This window comes from Triticum aestivum, chromosome 1B, assembly GCF_018294505.1.
Source record: "Triticum aestivum cultivar Chinese Spring chromosome 1B, IWGSC CS RefSeq v2.1, whole genome shotgun sequence".
Classification (NCBI taxonomy): Eukaryota; Viridiplantae; Streptophyta; class Magnoliopsida; order Poales; family Poaceae; genus Triticum; species Triticum aestivum.
This window is the reverse complement of record NC_057795.1, coordinates 237,677,103-237,699,787: the sequence shown is the minus strand read 5'-3', so window position 1 is coordinate 237,699,787 and position 22,685 is coordinate 237,677,103. Positions and strand designations below refer to the sequence as shown.

General features: G+C 45.7%; 1 protein-coding gene across 1 annotated transcript in view; it reads left to right on the top strand.

Annotated features, from left to right (window-relative positions):
* Positions 1-12,041, top strand: part of LOC123117557 (putative ion channel POLLUX-like 2) — a 42,577-nt gene extending 30,536 nt beyond the window's left edge. The window contains exons 13-24 of the mRNA XM_044538289.1: positions 7,749-7,825; positions 7,912-7,992; positions 8,482-8,673; positions 8,751-8,864; positions 8,967-9,059; positions 9,177-9,303; positions 10,398-10,474; positions 10,818-10,865; positions 10,953-11,022; positions 11,258-11,331; positions 11,416-11,526; positions 11,731-12,041. Of these exons, the coding sequence (XP_044394224.1) occupies positions 7,749-7,825; positions 7,912-7,992; positions 8,482-8,673; positions 8,751-8,864; positions 8,967-9,059; positions 9,177-9,303; positions 10,398-10,474; positions 10,818-10,865; positions 10,953-11,022; positions 11,258-11,331; positions 11,416-11,526; positions 11,731-11,850 (1,184 nt within the window). The 3' untranslated portion in view covers positions 11,851-12,041. The remainder of the gene's footprint in view (positions 1-7,748; positions 7,826-7,911; positions 7,993-8,481; positions 8,674-8,750; positions 8,865-8,966; positions 9,060-9,176; positions 9,304-10,397; positions 10,475-10,817; positions 10,866-10,952; positions 11,023-11,257; positions 11,332-11,415; positions 11,527-11,730) is intronic.
* Positions 12,042-22,685: the final 10,644 nt, after the last annotated feature.

Below are 22,685 nucleotides of genomic sequence, written 5' to 3'. Positions count from 1 at the left end.
CTGCGGATGGCTCGGAAGTTGGGGAGTCCTTCTCTGTCACGACTCGGAGTATCGCGTGATCTGGAAATCGAGAACAATGCAACAATTACTGGACTCGGACTAGAACTGGTGGCGGAGATGAATATGGTGGAACTCGGACTGGTGGCGGAGATGAATCTGGTGGAACACGGACAGGTGGCGGATATATGTTGCAGGTGAACTCGGATTGGCGTGATGGCGGCGGATATGTGGTGGCGTATATGGATTCGGATTGGCGGTGAATATGTGGTGGTGGTATATGGCAACAGCGACGATGATGATGCGGTGGTGATATATGGCAGCGGCGACGTGACAACCTGTGAACAGAACTCGAAACTCTAAAAGACTAGACGCTAAGACCAGCAACTGGACACGACGATGCAACCGCAAATTCAACAAAGCAAATACAGAAAAGATTATGCAAGGCTCAGATTGGTTCGGATGGGATGAACTAACCCTAATTTTTCTTTTGCTTTTTCGTGGACTATAGGTATGAAGAACAGACTCGATCTAAACTACGAAAAACTGTAAAATCTCACCGAGCAACCTGGAAATCTGATACCACTTGATAGAGGCAAAGGTGTCCCGTCTTTCGATGAGATGATGGATATCGCTTTGGTGGCAGTCGACTTTGACGATCCGACTACGAACGTGCGAGGCGTCGCGCCTTAGCAATCGCTAAACCAACTTCGAGAGGTTATTGACCACGCCGGAGCACGATCAACCTGACCACGAGGGTCTGTTTCCTGCGAGCAAACGAAGAACAAGCAAGAAACTGAGATTGCAATCTGGATATTGCGAATATAAGATGAAAGCTTTATTGATCAAGGTGGGGTTCTGTGACGCCTTTGTCTGGTCGTTGAACACAAACGAAGTACGCGAAGTTGCAGCTATGGCGAACTTTTAATCTAAACAAAACCCAAAGTCTAAACGGTGCCCTAAGGGCTGTATATATGGAGGAAGAGAGGGGGAATTTCGTGGCCCTTGGTGGAGGGGTCCGAAATCAACCCTATCTCTTGTTTCCCCACACATACGGACTCCAAAAATAGCCTATACTTATGTATTTCGAAATTACATGGGCCTGGCCCAATAAAAAGGTGACGCAGCACCTATAATAGCCTCGGGACAAATTTATGAAGTGGCATCTTGTATATTTCGTCCAAGGCTTCATGCACCCATTATGGTGGCTTCAAAGTCCTGAAATCATCACTTGTAACTCCGTTCTTGTTCCCCTTGCGCATGGCATCATCTCCATGCTTGTTCTTGCTCCAATGTTCATCCTTCTCCAAGCTAGGCCCTTCATTTGTAAGCAAAACAAATGTATCCAATTTAGGCAGCATCATATTCTCATGAACATTAGAATCATTACCAAGAAACGAAAGTACCTGATAATTTAATTGGCGTGCGCGAGCTCTAGTAATTGGTCCCGTATATGTAGCAGTAGGGGCTGTGGGTGTAACAATGGTATTGATGTCCTCATCATACTCCTTAGAGGTCGACTGCGTAATGATGGTCTCTATGCACTTGTTGTGCCACCAGCTCCTAGTGCTTTCAGCGGTGTTCGTGTGTCTCCATCACATTGGCATGCGCGCCTTGGTCATCCTGCCACTCCCATCGTTCGCCATGTACTTCATCGTCATGAGCTTCTAGTAGTGTCAAATAAACATGTTGATGCAGTTTGTGATGCCTGTCAGCAAGGCAAGAGTCATCAGCTTTCTTTTTCTGAGTCAAGTCATGTAGTCAATAAACCACTTGAACTTGTGTTTTCGGATGTATGGGGCCATTGCCCAAACCTTTGTTAGTGGTCATAATTACTATGTCAGTTTCATTGATGCTTACAGTCGGTTCACTTGGCTTTATCTTCTTAAATGTAAGTCTGATGTGTTTAATGTTTTCTTGCAATTCCAAGTGCATGTTGAGCGTCTGCTCAGTCATAAAATCATCCATGTGCAATCCGATTGGGGGGGGGGGGTGAGTACCACAACCTCAATGCATTCTTTAATAAGTTTGGAATTACACATCATGTGTCATGTCCTCTACACATCAGCAAAACGGTGTAGCTGAGCGTAAGCATCGTCATATAGTTGAGACTAGTCTTGCTTTGCTTGCCCATGCCTCCGTTCCTTTCCAGTTTTGGAGTGATGTGTTTTCCACCGCATGATTTCTCATTAACAGACTCCCTACACGACTCCGTCGGATGAAAACACCACTTGAGCTCTTGCTGAATGAAGTTCCTGATTATACGTTTCTCAAGGTCTTTGGGTGTGCATGTTGGCCACATCTTCGTCCGTATAACCAACACAAGTTGGAGTTTCGGTCTAAACAGTGCGTGTTTCTCGGTTGTAGTTCTCTTCGTAAAGGGTACAAGTGTCTTCATGTTCCCTCGAACCGCGTCTATATCTCACGTAATATGGTGTTTGATGAGAATGTTTTTCCTTTTTCCGCACTTCCGGTCACCTCCACCACTCTCATTGCACCTGAGAAATCTGCTTTACCTTTGGCTGATCAATTTGTTAATGCTGCATATACCCCCTTGTTGCTACCTAACCATGGTGCAGGTACTGGGCGCGGAGCACGCCTCGAGCTTCTGGATGAGCAGCTGCCCGCGTCCTCTCGGATGTCCGCTGAGCCCGCTCGCGACGTCACTCCGTCACCTGGCCTGCTGACGGGGCTGGCCGAGCTAGGCACTACAGGGCTTCCCAACGCGCCGGCCGAGCCGACATCCTCGCCCACGCTACGCCTGCGCCGGCGTCCTCGCCTGCGCCGGTGTCCCCGCTCGTGTCGGCCGAGCGGGCGTCCTCGCCGGGCCTGTCACCTGGTGTGACTGGTTCTGCATCCGGGGAGCAGTCTGCATCAGCTTCGTCATCTTCGCCGACCCCGTCTCCGCCGCCACCTCCGCCGCCTACCACTGTTCTGCGTGCTTGTACGCGCAGTCAGAGTGGTATTTTTCGGCCGAAGGAGCGTACTGACGGCACAGTTGCATGGATTGCGGCGTGTATGGCATAGACAGATGTTGACCCCACTGCTGAGCCTCGGCATTTTCAGGCGGCTCTTCGGATTCCTCATTGGCGCAGTGCCATGGAGCAGGAGTTTCAGGCACTATAGAGGAATAACACTTGGCACTTGGTTCCTCTTGTGTCTGGTGTCAACATCATTGACTCCAAGTGGGTGTTTAAGGTAAAGAAGCATGCTGATGGATCTATTGAGCGATACAAAGCACGGCTGGTGGCTAAAGGTTTTAAACAACGATATGGTCTTGATTATGAGGATACCTTCAGTCCAGTTGTCAAACCTACCACCATTCATCGGCTTCTGTCCTTGGCTGTTGCCAAAGGGTGGTCTCTGCGTCAGCTTTATTGACTCAAGCAGGCTCCCCGTGCATGGTATGCCCGACTTGGCTCGGTTCTTCAACGTCTTGGGTTTGCTCCATCCACTGTTGCATGTTCCATCGTCCTGAGGTTACTATGTACCTGCTGGTTTATGTTGATGACATTATTCTTATCAGCTCCTCAGTGACTGTTGCTGATCGTCTGCTGTCTGCTTTGAGTGGTCATTTTGCTGTCAAGGATCTGGGTGCTCTCCATTACTTCCTTGGTCTAGAGGTTTCATGGTCTCCTGCTGGCCTGACTCTCACTCAGTATAAATATTCCTTGGACTTGCTGCGACGTGCAGGTATGTTGCAATGCAAGCATGCTACCACTCCTATGTCTGCGACCGATTGGTTATCAGCCTTGGATGGTGCCTTGCTTCCTTTAGATGATGCTACAGAGTACCGCAATATTGTTGGTGGGTTGCAATACTTGACTATCACACGGCCGGACATCTCGTATGCGGTAAACCGTGTGTGCCAGTATCTTCATGCTCCTCGGACTTCACATTGGTCAGCTATGAAGCGCATACTGCGTTATCTCTCTCATACTGTCTCCTATGGTTTGCATCTTCGGTCTACCTCCTCGAGTGCTCTCTCGGCTTTCTCTGATGCTGATTGGGCTGGGAGCCTGGATGACCGGTGATCAACGGGGGGCTATGCTGTCTTCTTTGGTCACAACTTGATCGCCTGGAGTGTGCGCAAGCAGGCCACAGTCTCTCGGAGTAGCACTGAAGCAGAGTATAAGGCGGTTGCCAATGCGACCGCTGAGCTCATTTGGGTATAGTCTCTCTTGAGAGAGTTGGGAGTCTCTCAAGAGCAGCCACCGGTTCTTTGGTGTGATAATATTGGTGCAACCTATCTTTCATCTAATCCATCCATGCTCGCACCAAGCACATCGAAGTTGACTATCACTTTGCGAGAAACGTGTTGAACAGAAGCGTCTTCATATGAAGTTCATCTCCTCCAAAGATCAACTTGCTGACATCTTCACGAAACCACTTCCACAACCTCAGTTTGAAGGTTGTAGGCGCAATCTTAACTTGCTTTGTACTTCAGGTCACAGTTAAGATTGAGGGAGGGTGTTAGATAACGTCTATATGTAGCTTCTGTGTATACCCTGTATATTGTATTTGTACACTTTGTGTACCCTTATATATATGGGATTGCCACACCCGTATTGGGTGTCGTGCAGTTTCCCAAACATTACATTTTACACCAAGCACCTAGCCGGTCTAGGAGGTGCAGACCCTCCAGAAATAACAAGATTGAGGTTGGTGATGAATCCCTTGCTCTTGTGCTACAAAAGATAATCTCCTCCACGCTCAAACTCTCTCAAGATATGGCTTTTAGATTGGAGAGGTAGGAGTGGAAAACAAGGACGGGATTAGAGATCAAAGACTTGGCTTGTTGAATGGAGTAAAAGGCTCTGAACTCAACACAAGAAGGTGGTGTTCTCTCAGAAAATATGATGGGGGTGGAGTTTGCTTCGAGTGAACTGATGGGATAGGTGGGCGTATAAATAGGAGGGACCAGAAATCGCACTGTCATGCACTTTTAACACAGCTCAAAGGAAGCGGAGTGATCAGGTCAGAAGTTCTGAATAATGCTAAACGTGGAAACTTTCAAATGGCTCCGAGTGGACTACCTTGCATGTGGCACTCTCTCTAGAACACATTCAGAATTTCCAAGCAGGGTCATTTAGAGATTTTGAAGAGGATACAGAGAAGTGGTCAACTATCTTGGTGGTTCCAAGTGGTCAACTAGGGTTTTAGAATGGCTATATCTGGATAGTGGCTCAGAGGCTCTGAAGGAATGAAACTTAGGTACATATAGTGGAGAAATGTAAGTCTTTTGAGGACTTTAGACTTTGATCTTTAAGCACATATGGCAAGAGACTCAGCTTAGGCACCACATTCCCCTTTTGATAGTATTGGCATACCTATGACTCAATGTGATCTTGGATCACTAAAATGTAAAAACTAAGTCCTTGGCTTGGCCAAAACTTGTCTTCATGCAAATTTGGTGGGGTTACCTTTCATCTCCTTTGTTGCAACCGAATGGAACTTTACTAAGATAAGCTAGTTAAAACATTAGTTCCTTCAGATATGTTAACATTAATTACCAAAATCCACCAAGGGGATTAGATGCACTTTTACACTTCGAACAAATTAGTTATCCATCATACACCTCCTATAGCACTGTCGGATCCGGAACATTGACAATTGACACTCCTATCTCCTAGCAAACGAAATTTAAATGACTCAAGACCAGCTTCAACCTTTTGCTAGTGCTACAACTGTCGTACGAACCCAACGAAGGGCCTCCGCGTAGTCCGCCGCTAGGGCGACTCGGGCGGCACCCAAAAACCTAGCCACCGCCAGCCCGCACTCCCTCCTCTCCTCCCTCCGCCGCCGCCGAGGGACGCCGCCGGCCTAAGCCCGGGGGCCGACGGCGGTGGCGGAGGACATCACCTCTCTCCCGCATCTCTGGGGTTGTGCGGGGCCCCGATTCGTATGGAAGCACGCCCGATCCGATCGATGGCTACAACGCGGCGGTGTCGGAGGCGGCGACTAGCTCTGTTCGGGCGGCGGCGGCGGCGCCATCTACCTTTGGATCGGCGGCGACAACGTGGAGGGTCTGGTGGTTGCGTCGGCGACACCTCCGGTCAGATCTGTTCTGGCCGGTGCAGCCAACGGTGGTGGTCATCTCTTCTGTCAAAGGTGGTCGGCCAGCGGCTGGGTGGTCGGATCTCGAGATTCGTCATCTAGTCCCGGCTACGAGTCAGGAAGACATAGTTGCTGGTGAAAACCGAGCCGTTGGCAGGCGATGGCGGCGCTTTGCACCGCTACCTTGATGAAGGCATCGTTGTGTAACTGTTGTCGACCCACTCGTGCTGCTTCGGGGGAAATCCTAGGATCTGGTCTTCCAGATCAGACGGTAGCGGTACTACGGTGCCGTTTCTCTCTTGGGAGCATCGTTTGTGGAGCAGCGCTAGAAGACAGAGGCATGAGGTGGAGTGGCTTCGTCTTGCGTGGAGCTTCGGTGGAGCTGTCAAGTCATACCGGACCGACAGGTGCTATGCTGAGTCATGCCCGATTGGCAGGTGCTACGCACGACCGTTCTTCTAGAGTCTTCGCGTTTGGACAGATGAGCGCAGGGCGGTGGCGCCGTTAGGCGCCGTGGTGGCGTCAACGGATGTCCGGACTGGCAAGGATGATGCGGATCTCTCTCCTGAAGATAGGTTAGTGGTCCAATGATGATGGCGGCTCCTAAAACGTGTGCATGTGGTGTGTGCTTTAGGTAGGCTGCACCGGATGTTGGTCTCGATACGTTATGTGGATGGATCGGCGACGACACCGGTTTTAGATATGGGGAGTGACAGCACTCCACATTATCGAGTTTGTAGGTGTGAGTGGTGGCTTCGGGTGGATTGATGTATGTTCTTGTCAGACGTTTGTGGAGTAATTAATAAAGATGGCTGCATGCATCGATTGATGCAGAGCCCGGGGGTTTAACCTCCTTTTCTAAAAAAAAAAGCTTCAGCCTTTTGCTATCTTTCAACAAATTCTGGACTTATATCACATGTGCTTAGAAGGACTCACCAGTTCATGCCCTCCAAGCTTCAAATAGCACATTTATTCACGAAGGCACAAAATCGAGCTCAACACAGCTATTTTCTTTCCAAACTGAGTGCTGTAGACCCACCATAGATTTGTGTGGTTCCTCCTTTCTATAGGGGGTATATTTGCATATGTATCATGTGTATACTCTGGCCTGTTTTGCCCATAGCAATACAGGTCCAGCTTGTAATAGGTGAATAGAGCTAAACTATCGGACACGATAAGGTGGACGCTAACTCTGGGCTCTTATCGTTTGTCTTTCATGACCTCTAGCACAATCGTAAGATGAACGGTGAATTAATCATCGACACTCCCCCATATGCGTGACCTCCACCAGTGTTCTGGATTGATGGTTGGTCAGACCGGTCCCAGCCACTGGTCTGACCACCTCCTCTTGCAGACTTGGCCACCAAGTCGTCATCCACTCTTGGCAAATCCGGCAATCTGATCTGACTGACACCCTCGCCGAACAGCCTCTCATGATTTTATTTACAATGTGTGCCCCCTCCCATCCTTATGCTACTTGCCTAGGATACATGAGTCCGACTCAAACTCTATTCCTACCCTATCCATACTCGTTGCAGTCTACCTGTACACATTTCTGACTAAAACTCATTATTGGTTCGTATGCATGCTTTTGCCTTGCATTAATTGTTTACCTGTATCAGCCTTGTTTTTAGCCTAAATGATAGGACCATTATCCTACTTGGTCTTGTGACTTGTTTTGTTTTATCCTGCAGAGAATGTTTTCAACATTTTCAGCATTCCTGAAGTAGGAGGCATGAAGTTTAAGGACGTGAGACGTAAAGTCCAAGATGTAATGTTGTTTCAAATAAGTGAATGCCTAAACTCAGCAGTCTGCATCACTTCTTTGTTGTGATTCCCCTTTATGCTCATCATCAGGCAGTCGTTTGTGGTATTTTTCGGTCTGGTGGGATTCACTTCCACCCAGGTGATGATGAAGTATTGAAAGAAACAGATAAAGTATGTATTTTCTGGCTTTTGTTTTCTATATTAGGGGCTACCAATCAAAGCCTTTTCTCCAGGTCTAAGATTCCACAAGAAAAATCTGTTGTTAGTTTTTTTCATAACTGGTTTTCCTAAGCCATTTGTCAAAGTAACTACTCAAATTTTGCCACTTCAAAAAATTATTACAATTTTCTGTTAAATATGTTCATTACCATATTTTGTTGCACCCTTGCTTTATGTTACATATCCTTTTAGTTCTTACTTAACACTGATATAAGCATATGCGATGTTATGAACATGTTACAGATATCTTTGGACCTTTTCCATGAAGTATTATTTTTGGGAGACAAGGAAAATGCAGCATGAACTATATTATTTATAGGAAACATTATGATGGGTCGATGTTACATTATTTTGCATTTGTACCATCAGTCTTGACAAGAGGCTTGGCCTATAATTTCCTAGTTGATTCCCTGATGCACTCTTCATTTCGTTCCTTCACAGTTGCTTCTTATTTCTCCTGTCTGCGGGAGGAGAAAATCACAGTATTCAGTTTTAAATATATCTGAACGAACAGATAGTTCAGTTAGTTACTCAGAACCAAAAGAGGGTCAAAGATCTTCTAGTGTGGTTACTGAGCTGAAGGAAACGCGGCTAAAGAACATTGTAGAGCGGCCGTCAAAATCATTCTCTAAGGTAATTCAGTGTGATGATGTATTGGTGAAAATTTCCCCTTGTCAAATTACTGGGTTCATCAAATTAGCTTTATGCAGAGCAGCGAATGTACACTGGGACCAAGGGAATGCATACTTATTGTTGGTTGGAGGCCAAAAGTTACTGATATGATTCGAGAATATGATAATTACCTTGGACCTGGTAGTGTATTGGTATGTGTAGACTCAGAGGGTACAAGAAATAAATATACTGCTCTCAGTTTTAATACTAGTGCTTACGGTGGAACTTGTATAACAAATTCACTTAATGTGCAGGAAATATTGTCAGAAACCCCTATTACAGAGCGGACGAGTGTTGTCAACCCCCTTATGCAGAGCCAACTTAAAAATATTAAAGTTACTCATAAGGTCCTCTCTCTCTTTTATGCAGTAACCTTTGAAGCTCACGGACAGAATGGTCCATGGACTTGATCTTAGCCCTACTCTTATTATTTCCTAATTTTTATGTGATAATGTTTCGTACAGGTGGGATGTCCTATGAACTATGATACTTTAAAGGAAGCGATTATTAACATTAGGAAATCTGCCAAGTGTGACAAAAATGTTCCTCTTTCAGTCGTGGTGATATCCGATAGAGACTGGCTCATTGGAGGTACAAGTAACATGCCAACAACAGAAATATGCTATTTCTTGCATCAGTAAATGACTACAAACTGCACCTGCACCTGCAGCTGGGATGAACAGTAAATTCGATTTTTTTGCATCAAAATATAGTATTGAATGCACAGCCAGCTCACCCAAAAAACTCAAGTTGACGGGAAAAGTGCGCAATGTACTTATAGTCCCCCTGCCCCTCTAAAGTGGGCTGCAATTGTTTATTTAAAAATGCAGTAGCCAGGTTCTGAACTATGTCTGCCCTTCTCTATTAGTTCGGACTCTTGGGTGAACTGAGAGGTGCATGCAATTCAATACGAGGTATTAGAGCCAAGAGGTCCTGAATTTAAGACCTGTCTAACAAAAATATTTGTGGCCTACATCAATTCCATGTCTAAGACCTGACATAGCCTAGACATGTGGGAAGTGTTGAAGTACCTACTCTTCTCCGTCAATTTGGACTTTTAAGTGAATTGGCTGGTGCATGCAAATCTATATGGTGTTAGAGCCAACAGGTCTCGATCTGAAGACCCTGCCAAAACCCTATTAATAAGAACCATTGCGGCTTACATCAGTTCCACGTGTGAAATGGTCGGTTGCGTACAACTTCCAACCAAGAGGTTTAGGGTTCAAAACTCAATTAATGCTATAAATAATTCTGGTCTGCCCCGGCTTTCACTGCCCACGTATCTCCCATCTCTCTCGGTTCGGACCTTTGGATGAAAAAATTGGCTGGTGCATGCAATTCTACAAAAAAAAAGTTACATATATCGGGAGTCATTCGTATGCGTGTATATTTGTATGGAAAAGGAACCTTTTTGCGCTTTGAAAATAACAAATTCAGCTCTAAAAAGGTACAACACTAAACTTGTTTCCTTACACCGGGTGCAAAACTGATATTCTTTTGCAGAAAATTTGCATGCACAATAAGGGCTCAAACTTCTACATGTGTAATTGTTTTCAGAAACGTTTGACATTTGGAAAATAGGTTTTCTGCGTCCAGGAGCACGTGCTCTCTAATGCACCTTTGAATTACTGTACTATTTCCCTGTTATATATGGAGAAGTTTCATCTGTGTATGTGGCTTTGCAGATACTGTACAGGCTGATAAGCAATTGGCATATACCCTTCTCCTTGCTGAAAATATTTGCCACAAAAATGACATTAAGGTCAGTTCTCACTACAAACAATGTTAAGAAATGTGAAACTGAACATCCGTGTTTCTCATCAAAGCGCTGCTATGCATTTCTTGTGGGGCATGTAACATATTGATAATGTGAACTGTCTGGAAAGACTAAAACTTGACCCTGAATCAACAAATCACTACTCTTTTGCGTTGCTAGTGGCTCAACAAAATAGACCGTTCTCCAAGGCTATTTTGTTTCGTGCCCCCTGGACATAAACTTAATCTGGCCTTGTTCAGTTAGTCATGTTATCTGATAAATACTCCCATGCTAAAAGAAATGCCAATTTGCTCGAATTTACAAATTCTTACTTTAATGCGTCCTATAGGTTCAACATCTTGTATCAGAAATTGTAGACACGGGGCTGGGAAAGCAAGTAAGAATCTTATTATATCTCAACTGCTCAGTTCATCAAATGTGTTTAAATTTTGGAAATAAGTTCCTACCTCTGCATTTTATGCAGATAACTAGAATAAGACCCTCCCTTTCATTTATTGGAGCAGAGGAAGTTATGAGTCTTGTGACGGCACAAGGTTGGTTGTGTACTTACTACTCCCTCCGTTCCTAAATATAAGTCTTTGGAGAGATTTCACTATGGACCACATACGGATGTATCTAGATGCATTTTAGAATATAGATTCACTCATTTTGCTCCGTATGTGGTCCATAGTGAAATCTCTACAAAGACTTATATTTAGGGACGGAGGGAGTAGTTGTCTCTTTATTTTCCTAAAAAGGGCTCTATCTCATGATAAAAATGAAATGTAGTTGCGGAATGTAGTGAGCTGAATGAAGTATGGAAGGATATTCTGGATGCTGAGGGAGATGAGATTTATATTAAGGTAATATGATCGTAATTAGTATCCCTGTGCATTCTCTGCTTCTGGTCAGTAAATCATCTGTCCTGCTGCATGTGCTCACTGTAGGAAGTAGGACTGTACATGAAGGAAGGAGAGAAAATATCATTCACTGAGCTGTCTGAAAGGGCAGTTTTGCGTCGTGAAGTTGCCATTGGTTATTTTAAGGACCAGAAGCAGGTTAATACTCTCTTTTTATTTGTTAGATAATGTGGAAATGGTGTTCTCTAAGTACATAAGATCCTAACATAAGGTTCTTTCTAACTTCACTATTCAGAAGCTATCTTGCTTCTTTAGATCTACTTTTTGTTGACTGGCGCTCTTTTCAGTTTTCACTTTGGGAATATTGGCAACCATAATTCATCTATTGTTTAACCATGGCAGCATATAAATCCTACGAACAAGTTGCAGCCACTTTCTCTTGAAATGACGGATTCACTCATCGTGATATCAGAGTTTGAAGGTGAACAACCAATTGTGAGGGGCAGCAAAACTTCGGCATGACATTTTTAGCTTGCCATTCTTCTGAATTTTTGACAGTTCTTGCTACCCAAGGAGATGATGAAATATAGCCTGTCACTTATCTGTTCAAAGAGATAAAAAAATGCCATTTGATCAAATATAACTTGTCTCTGTAGCTATAGAAATTTGTGGTCACTCATATTATTGTAAATGACAGTAGTTATATTAGATTACCCAATGGCATGTTTGGTAGGTTGCATGTGGGCCATGCATGCTGTGGGGAGGCCAATTTGGCCTGTTTGGATGTCTACTTTTACTGTTTAAAGCATGGACGCGACTCGCTGGCACCCGTTGGCTAGATTGTTGATGGGGGCACACACCCTTAAAAGGAAACCCCCCTGTCAGTTGTCATACGTAAAAGGAAACCCCCCGCGTGCGCCCCGCAACGGAAAAGATTCAGTCCCCACCAAATCAAGGACCGAATCAGAAACGCAGCTGGACGCCGCTGCCCAAACCAGCGTCCACCCTACGCTAACCTCAGGTAGCATCATACCTACCCTATGCATCTGGACCCTTCTCCCTGCTTCTCTTTCTTCCTCCCCCTCGTTTGCCCCCAAGGACGCCATTGTTGCTGGATCCACAACTCCATGGCTATAGCTGAAGTTTGACCTAGCCCCAAAAATCCAACAACACCTACTAGAAAACTCTTGCCCCCCACCCCCTCCCCCGTTAGCCCTGCCCCTCTCCTACATCTGCTGGTATGTCCATCTTCGTCCTTTCCCTCATGGCCTCCCTCATTGCTGCAGCAAAAAAAGGATAAAACGTAGGGAAAAAGTAGAGGAGGATGCGTAGAATTGTAGACAATTTCCATCCACAGGGTTAACAAGTCAGATATGGAAGCAGATTCTGTTCCACCCCACATGGGTGGCAATTGTAGACAAGTTGCACCCACATGGTTGTAGACAAGTTGCATCCACATGGTTGGCAAGTTAAATTATATCTGCAAGCAACTTCGGTTTCCCCCGTAACAACACAAGATTTGTTGGGATGTATGCATTTACACTAGTTTCTAAACCAGCAAATTGATGTTTGCAAATCTAGGCAAAAACAATGTTAATTTCGAGCAGATAATGTGTTTAGCTAACAAGACTTTGACATTTTCAAGTCTTGGGCAAGTTTCATACATAGGGGGGGGGGGGGCAACTCTGAATAGATTTGTAAGCAGGTTTAGTTTTGCAGGCAAAAATAACATACCCAGTCACCCCCTCCTATTTCCCCATGAATTATCAACCATCTTAATTTTCATGAATGAAAAACAGGCAAATTGTTCTGTAAAAATGAGTACATTTTGAATTGAAATGTAAAAGAAGAACATGTTCACTACTGCAAAAAAATAAAGATGTAGGGGAGAGAGATAGTACTCCCTCCGTCCGGAAATACTTGTCATCAAAATGAATAAAAGGGGATGTATCTAGATGTATTTTAGTTCTAGATGCATCCCTTTTTGTTCATTTTGATGACAAGTATTTTCGGACGGAGGGAGTAGAAAAATACCTAGTAAGTTGCTTTTTCTTGGAATTCGTCTTTCTTCCTTTACCTGCTGTTTTTTGTAACATTGATAACAAAACTATGGTTTCCAGAAAGAAAAAAAAAGCATATAGTGTAACAACCATTATAGAAGTGGGATAGAAAGTTTTATGAAGTGACAAAAAAGCACTTCAAGGACAACCTCCCTAATCAGGTCTAGAACACACGAATCAAAGTCTAGAAACAAAAAATGCAACTCCTATGTAAAAGTGAGACATAATTCTGCTACCGTTTTTAGTCTTCATGTTCTGCGCCGTTCTGCTACAACTTCTCTGCCACGTCCTTAGTCTTTATGTTCCTGCAAAACTGTGATGCCCCCGATTCAATCGTACACTAATCATGCACGCAAATGTGTACGATCAAGATCAGGGACTCACGGGAAGATATCACAACACAACTCTAAAACTAAAATAAGTCATACAAGCATCATAATACAAGCCAGGGGCCTCGAGGGCTCGAATACAAGTGCTCGATCATAGACGAGTCAGCGGAAGCAACAATATCTGAGTACAGACATAAGTTAAACAAGTTTGCCTTAAGAAGGCTAGCACAAACTGGGATACAGATCGAAAGAGGCGCAGGCCTCCTGCCTGGGATCCTCCTAACTACTCCTGGTCGTCATCAGCGGGCTGCACGTAGTAGTAGGCACCTCCGGTGTAGTAGGGGTCGTCGTCGACGGTGGCGTCTGGCTCCTGGACTCCAACATCTGGTTGCGACAACCAGAAAGAAAGGAAAGGGGAAAAAGGGGGGAGAAAGCAACCGTGAGTACTCATCCAAAGTACTCGCAAGCAAGGAACTACACTACATATGCATGGGTATATGTGTAAGGAGGCCATATCAGTGGACTGAACTGCAGAATGCCAGAATAAGAGGGGGATAGCTAATCCTGTCGAAGACTACGCTTCTGGCAGCCTCCGTCTTGCAGCATGTAGAAGAGAGTAGATTGAAGTCCTCCAAGTAGCATCTCCAAGTAGCATATCCAAGTAGCATCTCCAAGCGCATCTCCAGTCGCATCGCATAGCATAATCCTACCCGGCGATCCTCTCCTCGTCGCCCTGCGGAAAAGCGATCACCGGGTTGTCTGTGGAACTTGGAAGGGTGTGTTTTATTAAGTATCCGGTTCTAGTTGTCATAAGGTCAAGGTACAACTCCAAGTCGTCCTGTTACCGAAGATCACGGCTATTCGAATAGATTAACTTCCCTGCAGGGGTGCACCACATAACCCAACACGCTCGATCCCATTTGGCCGGACACACTTTCCTGGGTCATGCCCGGCCTCGGAAGATCAACACGTCGCAGCCCCACCTAGGCACAACAGAGAGGCCAGCACGCCGGTCTAAACCTAAGCGCACAGGGGTCTGGGCCCATCGCCCATAGCACACCTGCACGTTGCGAGGGCGGCCGAAAGCAGACCTAGCCCTAGTAGGCGTTCCAGTCCAATCCGGCGCGCGCCGCTCCGTCGCTGACGTCTGAAGTGCTTCGGCTGATACCACGACGTCGGGATACCCATAACTACTCCCACGTAGATGGTTAGTGCGTATAGGCTCGTAGCCGACTCAGATCAAATACCAAGATCTCGTTAAGCGTGTTAAGTATCCGCGAACGCCGAACAGGGCCAGGCCCACCTGTCTCCTAGGTGGTCTCAACCTGCCCTGTCGCTCCGCCACAAAGTAACAGTCGAGGGCCGTCGGGAACCCAGGCCCACCTCTACCGGGATGGAGCCACCTGTCCTTTCAGCCCCCTCGTCAGAATCACTTGCGGGTACTCAATGAGCTGACCCGACTTTAGTCACCATCTGTATAGTATGTATGTATGTATAGTATATACCCGTGATCACCTCCCAAGTGATCACGGCCCGATAGTATAGCAAGGCAGACTGACAAGAATGTAGGGCCAATGATGATAAACTAGCATCCTATACTAAGCATTTAGGATTGCAGGTAAGGTATCAACAGATGTAGCGACAATGTCAGGCTATGCATCAGAATAGGATTAACGGAAAGCAGTAACATGCTACACTACTCTAATGCAAGCAGTATAGAGGAGAATAGGCGATATCTGGTGATCAAGGGGGGGGGGCTTGCCTGGTTGCTCTGGCAAGAGAGAGGGGTCGTCAACTCCGTAGTCGAACTGGTCAGCAGCAGCGTCGGTCTCGTAGTCTACCGGAGAGAAGAGGGGGAAGAAATAATGAATACAGAGCAAACAAAGCATCAAAAAATATAACAAGGCAATACGCGGTGTTCGGTGTGCCCTAACGCGGTAGTAGGTGATACCGGTGAAGGGGGGAAAACATCCGGAAAAGTATTCCCGGTGTTTTGCGTTTTCGGACAGATGAACCGGAGGGGAAAAGTTGCGAGTTCGATAGGTTAGGGGTGTGTGGCGGACGAGCGGACTGCGTATCCGGAATCGTCTCGTCGTTCTGATCAACTTTCATGTTGAAAATATTTTAATCCGAGTTACGGATTAAAAGATATAATTTTCTAAAGATTTTATTAATTTCTGAAATTTAACTAATTAATTATTTAATTCGAAAATGAATTTATGACGTCAGCATGATGTCATGCTGACGTCAGCAGTCAACAGGGTTGACGTGGTCAACCTGACAGGTGGGTCCCGTTCGTCATTGACTGTTTAGTCTAATTAATGTTTAGCTAATCTAATTACTGTTTAATTAAACTAATTAGTTAATTAGGTTAATTAACTAGGATTAATTAACTTAATTAATTTAGTTAATTAATTAATTAATTAAGTTTATTATTTTTTTGTTAATATTTATTTTATTTTACAGGGTGGGGCCCAGTAGTCATACTCCAGGGGGTTTTGTTTTAAAGGGGATTAGCCCCTAAGCTAATTAGGGCCGGTCCCATGTGGCGGTGACACAGCCGGCTCGTGCCGCGGCTGTGCACGCACGCACAGAGGTGACGGCGCCGGCGGTACTCGGCCGGCAGGCAGCGGTGGTGGCCCGCCGCGGGCGTCGACGGGCAGGGCCACGCGCAGGCCGGCGTCGGGGACCTGTGCGCGGTCGGGGGCATGGTGAGCGCGCATCGGGCGCGACCGGAGACGGCGCGGGCGTGCACGGCGATGGGGAGGGCGCGCGCGGGAGCGCGACCACTGTAGGTCGAGCGCGGCGACGGGCGCCGGTGACAGTGGCGAACGAGCTAGGGGAGGGGAGGCCGGAGCACAGAGGAAAGAGGAGGGCGCGGGGCTCACAGTGAGCCGGACGGGGAGGCAGTGGCTCGAGGTGGTTGGCGAGAAGCGGGACGACGAGGTGGTAGCCGAGGAGGCGGGCGACGGGGTCCGGCGTGGTGACGGTGAACGACGGCGAGCGCGGGCACCGGGGATCGGCTCGGGTGCCGATCCAGATCCAGCGGGGGGGGGGGGTTCCGGCGAGGTGATCCTCCGGGCGGCGGTGACGAGGTTCCGGCGAGGTGGAAGACGGGGACGGCGAGGTCTGGCGACGGGCAGCGGCGGGACGGCGCGCGTCCACGGCGTCCGGCGAGGAGGGGGGGGTGAGGACGAGCGGTGGTGGTCGGGATCCGGGGGGGTTCGAGCGTCGGTGGGGGGGGGGTTTGTCCCGATCCCGATCCAGAACTGGATCGGGGGGAGGGGGAGAGAGCGAGTGGTGCGAGTGGGGGAGAGTGGGGATCGGGTGGGGGTTAGGGTTCGGGGAGGTGGCCTTGTAGGCCAGAGAGGAGGGCCGGCTGGGCCTGGTGGGCCGGCCGGTGCGGAGGCCAGCTGGGCCGCTCGGCCCAGCGTGGGGGGGGGTGTTTCTATTTTTATGTTTTTTTTAGCTTTGTTTTCTGTTTTCTTTTCTATTTTATTCTTTTAACTTCTGTTTTATAAAATATAAATACAACTCCTAAATTAATGTTATAATTTATTCTACTGCCCCAAAAAGTTTGACACCTAATAAAAATAGTTTGCATTATTATTAATTATAAAAGGCATTTAATTAATTGTCACAGCTGCTGTTTTAATTACTCTAGAGCCTTTAACATATTATAAAATTGTGGTTTCTCCACAATAATTACCTGTGCATTATTTTGTTCACTCCGAACATTTTAGTTTTAAAATTTGAAAACTTTTATTGTTTACTTGATTTTGAATTTGAATTTGAATCGGTTTTTGAATTAACGAGAGATTAGCAACAGTAATAATGGTGACGTGGCATCATTAGCGAAGGATTACTGTAGCGTGACTATCCGGGCGTCACAATTCTCCTCCACTACAAGAAATCTCGTCCCGAGATTTAAGAGGGGGACTAGGGGGAAAGGTCTGGTTACGAAATCCTAACGAATCTTCTCGTCTTTGGTTGCTCTTCTTGAAGAGATCAATCCATTACACTGATGTCTTCATTCCTCTGCTTCAGGTCATCAGGATGAAGTCGGCATCCTTTCTTCGGGATCTTCATCGTATTTAAGAATAGGTATCGAGGCAGATCAGCAACGACAGAATGCTATAAGGGTAATAATCTGGGATTAACCCATGAATGAGCATATGAGTACCTCTCGAGTTGAACAAAACAAAACACATCGAGAGTAAAGTTGGAAGGTACAATAAGAAGTTTCAAGCAGATAGATAGTTTCTCGAAGTCTGAACCGGAGTGAGAAAGGGTTTCAGAGCAACGAGAGTAAGTATTGCGTCTGATACCAGAATAGAGCATTAGGAAGGTGGCCCGTGAATTAAATATGAAGCCAAGCGTGGGAAATAACCATTAGTAACAGGGCTGTACAGGAGAGTCAGGTTTTGATCCTGTGGAACTGTGGGTTATGGGCCCACCATGTGGGTTAAACGTTAAAAGAGCGGTGACATCTTGCACGGTTATGATAGCAAGGCATGTCAGGGAGTACCATGTCAGCTATGTCGGCAACAACGTTGGTACCAAGGGCGAGGGACGAAGAGAACCATTTTCCTGCTCGTTGAAACGAGGCGGACCAATAGGCAAGGTTCCCGTCCATCGGTGGTTACCGGAATGTCATCAACAATAGTAACAAGGTCTTACCGACAGAGTTGTACATCGAGGTGTTTGCACAAGCAGTGGATTATTACTGCTTATATCATATAGATCATAGAAAAGGTTTAAACAAACCAATGGAAGGAAAATATGATCATCAGATTAAACAGAACAATGGAAAGGAAAATATGTTTAAACACATATTTCGAGGGTATATCCTTCCCCAGGACAAGCAGAGCAAGATATCCATGACAGGATATAAAGTAGAAAACCATTTAGGTAAGGGGGGAGGAATCTCATGATATTACTCATACAACGGTGTTAGGATAATTGATAATTAAAATATAGCATCGTGCTTCAAACGTGCCTGTTGAAAATCGGAGTACCATTGACATGCTTCGAGATAGCAGTGACATGGTCTTCAGGTGAAGATCAGACTTTGGAAACACGAAGGATCCATCAAGAATAACTTGTAGAATAAGTCTTACAATTTCCTCATGGATGAATGGATAACCTTGCTGAAAAGGAATCTATAATGATAGGTCCTCCAGCCGGGGGGGGGGGGTGCTAGGCATGACATCATGTTACCGGGTCATCAAAGGATCAACGTCATAACTCTTGGAAAGTTGTCCCAACCATCATATCTGACCGAGATTCAGATCCGATTGGTGTCAGGATACCTGAGACTCAGGATGTCCGAGAAGAAAAGGCGCAACACAAATCGTTGAAATGGCATTGCAAGCTTCTCAGGAAATGAACTATGGGAGCGGGTTCCTGAAGCAATAGTTCACCATTAAACCAAGGAGAGGACAAGGAGGTGTCTGGTGAACTCAACGGCAATTCACCGAGATTCCCAAAAGATGGATTTCCACCATTAAGTGAACAAGGAGATAACATTTGTCAGATCAAATGATATAAGGAAGTATGCTCGAGGTAAACATACGCAATTAACATTGGTTGAAAGGTGCGCCCGAAATGTGGGTTGGGTTGCACGACCAATGTCAGAATGGTGATTCAATAATCAATAGCCTAAGAATGAACTTTCAACCATTAACAAAAAAAATAGGGTTGCTAGAAGGAAAGAACCCAAACAACACCCTTCACTTGTTGGAATTAACACGGGGACCAAGAGAGAATGGTGATGGTGAGAAGTATTTCTATGTCAAGAATTCTCAAGAGGTGGAACAATTCTCAGAACATTCTTGACATAAAGGATGGTAATACTCCAAGGTAAAGAAGAACAATTGCTGGATAGCAAGGAACTCAAGGTATAACACCAAGCATGAACAAGCTTGTGTTGGTGGGAAGGCAATAAAGTGGTCGATGATAATACAATTCATCGAGGGCAAGGATGGTATTTCTCATCATGAATTCAATTGATATCCTGGATGAGCTCAGAATGTTGATGATCACGATACCTTTGTCGCGAGAGTTCATGAAGATGTAATCGATCGGCGACGACATCAAGTCAAAGTAATGATGAAGTGAAAGGTTATTGGAACCAAGGGTACGACACAACTCGAAACCAAGCTTGTTGTTCAAGGCGAAATGGTATGACGATGAGGATCGACGTAAGGTTAGTTCATCGTCGAAAATTGTGCTCCGAGAAGAAGGACCGGGTAGCACAATTAAAATCATCACGACAATGATATAGCCAAACAGGCTAGGAATGGCGTGATCGGGTACAAACTCGTACTTATAGAAGTTTACTAAAGAGTTGTTGAATCATAGTGCGGACTCGGTTCAGTTACCGGTGTCTATGAGTGCTTAATAACTCAGAGCCCGTGAAAAATTGGAATCAGTGGGAAGGTAGCACTCGATGGAGAACTCATAAGAAGTTATGAAGTTTTGTGATAATCTCGAGATACCAGGGGGGTAATACTCGACGGTAGATCAAAGTAAGGGTTGGACTGGGGTATTGATCCACAGAAGACAAGTGCTTAAACTTGCCCGGGAATTGGATCAAGGAAGAACATATGGTCGGGACCATGATTGCAAAGGATCAATTCAACGAAACCAAAGGATATTATATCAAGGAAGTAGCTATTATTACAAGAAGCTTCCAGGATAGGATATACATCGCGTCCATGGGCATGAACACAAAGTTCAAGGTCGACTCCCACTTCTCCAATGCATACCCTTTCATTCACTTCTCGCTTTCGATGAAGTTATAGCGTTGAAATTTTACCTGGTGAAATACCAGATGAGTATGACTCGTGAAATCTTCCGAGTTCACACATATTAAGGAAGGCATAGGTTCAACCCATCCGGGCATCTTACGAACATATACCACAAACTTCGGGGTAATTAATACAAGCTCGAAAGTAGAGCATTGTTGGTCAAGCAGAGGATACAATGTACCAAAGGCATTATGTATCAGGGGAAAGAGCTCACAAGGTGATTAATTATGAAGGACATAAAATCCAACAAAGGAACCGATGGTCCACAACGGAGCTGGTGTGGGTATCGATACTCTATCAAAGGAAGAAGGAATGCAAGTGCACCGGATTATAGAAACAATTGACTAACTCAATTGTCAAATGCAAAGGAATTATGATTCCCAAATCAAGGGATCAGAAGCAATGCTCTGATTAGGGGTGGATAAGTTGAATAGCCTTAGGGTACAATCAAAGACAATTCGATTGGTCGAGAACCAATTCCAGTTAAAAGAATGGCAGCTCAACCGAAAAAGTAATTTATAAGGATCAATGATGATTGCGTGTATTCGCAAACATATTGAGTCAATAGACCCAAAATGATAATGACAAGGAATGTCAATAAGACTACGAGACTTATGGGATTAACCATAATGCGAGCAAGCAAGAATTTCAAGAGCCAAAGGCTCCAAAGGATTTTCAGAAGATCGAATAATATTTCGAAGACTTTTGTGAAACTCATGAACAACTGGGGGTGAGCGGATACTCGATAATTGCAATAATTAACCGTAGGGGTATTCAGGTGACAAAGAACAACAAGGCAGTAAGCTCAAAGGATTATCGAAACAACGACGAGTTTTCAGGTTATCTTGTAATAACAAGACCAACTGGGGATGAATGTAAGAATAACAAATGCAAGTAGTTATCCATAAGGGTTTGCGGTGGAAGGTGAATTGCAAACGCGATGAACACAAGTTCTCGGGTTAACAGCGGAGAGTATCTTCAGGGTCTTCTGGTGCAGCAGACGATCATTAGTAATAAGGGGCTCTCCGGGTGAAAGTGATAACGAGATCCTAATGTTAGATTTAGTAAACTTCATTTAACCCGAATAGAGAGAGATTCAGAGTCCCAGAGTAAAGGTCGAGGAGTAAAAGATCCTAGTACCACCCAATGGCGACGTGGGCCCGTAAGGGCACACAGCCATGTTAGTAAAAGTTTTGCAATGTCTAGACTCGACTTCGGCCAAGGAGTGTGGAAGGGGGATTCCTACAGGCAGTCGGCTCTGATACCAACTTGTGACGCCCCCGATTCAATCGTACACTAATCATGCACGCAAATGTGTACGATCAAGATCAGGGACTCACGGGAAGATATCACAACACAACTCTAAAACAAAAATAAGTCATACAAGCATCATAATACAAGCCAGGGGCCTCGAGGGCTCGAATACAAGTGCTCGATCATAGACAAGTCAGCGGAAGCAACAATATCTGAGTACAGACATAAGTTAAACAAGTTTGCCTTAAGAAGGCTAGCACAAACTGGGATACAGATCGAAAGAGGCGCAGGCCTCCTGCCTGGGATCCTCCTAACTACTCCTGGTCATCGTTAGCGGGCTGCACGTAGTAGTAGGCACCTCCGGTGTAGTAGGGGTCGTCGTCGACGGTGGCGTCTGGCTCCTGGACTCCAACATCTGGTTGCGACAACCAGAAAGAAAGGAAAGGGAGAAAAAGGGGGGAGAAAGCAACCGTGAGTACTCATCCAAAGTACTCGCAAGCAAGGAACTACACTACATATGCATGGGTATATGTGTAAGGAGGCCATATCAGTGGACTGAACTGCAGAATGCCAGAATAAGAGGGGGATAGCTAATCCTGTCGAAGACTACGCTTCTGGCAGCCTCCGTCTTGCAGCATGTAGAAGAGAGTAGATTGAAGTCCTCCAAGTAGCATCTCCAAGTAGCATATCCAGGTAGCATCTCCAGTCGCATCGCATAGCATAATCCTACCCGGCGATCCTCTCCTCGTCGCCCTGCGGAAAAGCGATCACCGGGTTGTCTGTGGAACTTGGAAGGGTGTGTTTTATTAAGTATCCGGTTCTAGTTGTCATAAGGTCAAGGTACAACTCCAAGTCGTCCTGTTACCGAAGATCACGGCTATTCGAATAGATTAACTTCCCTG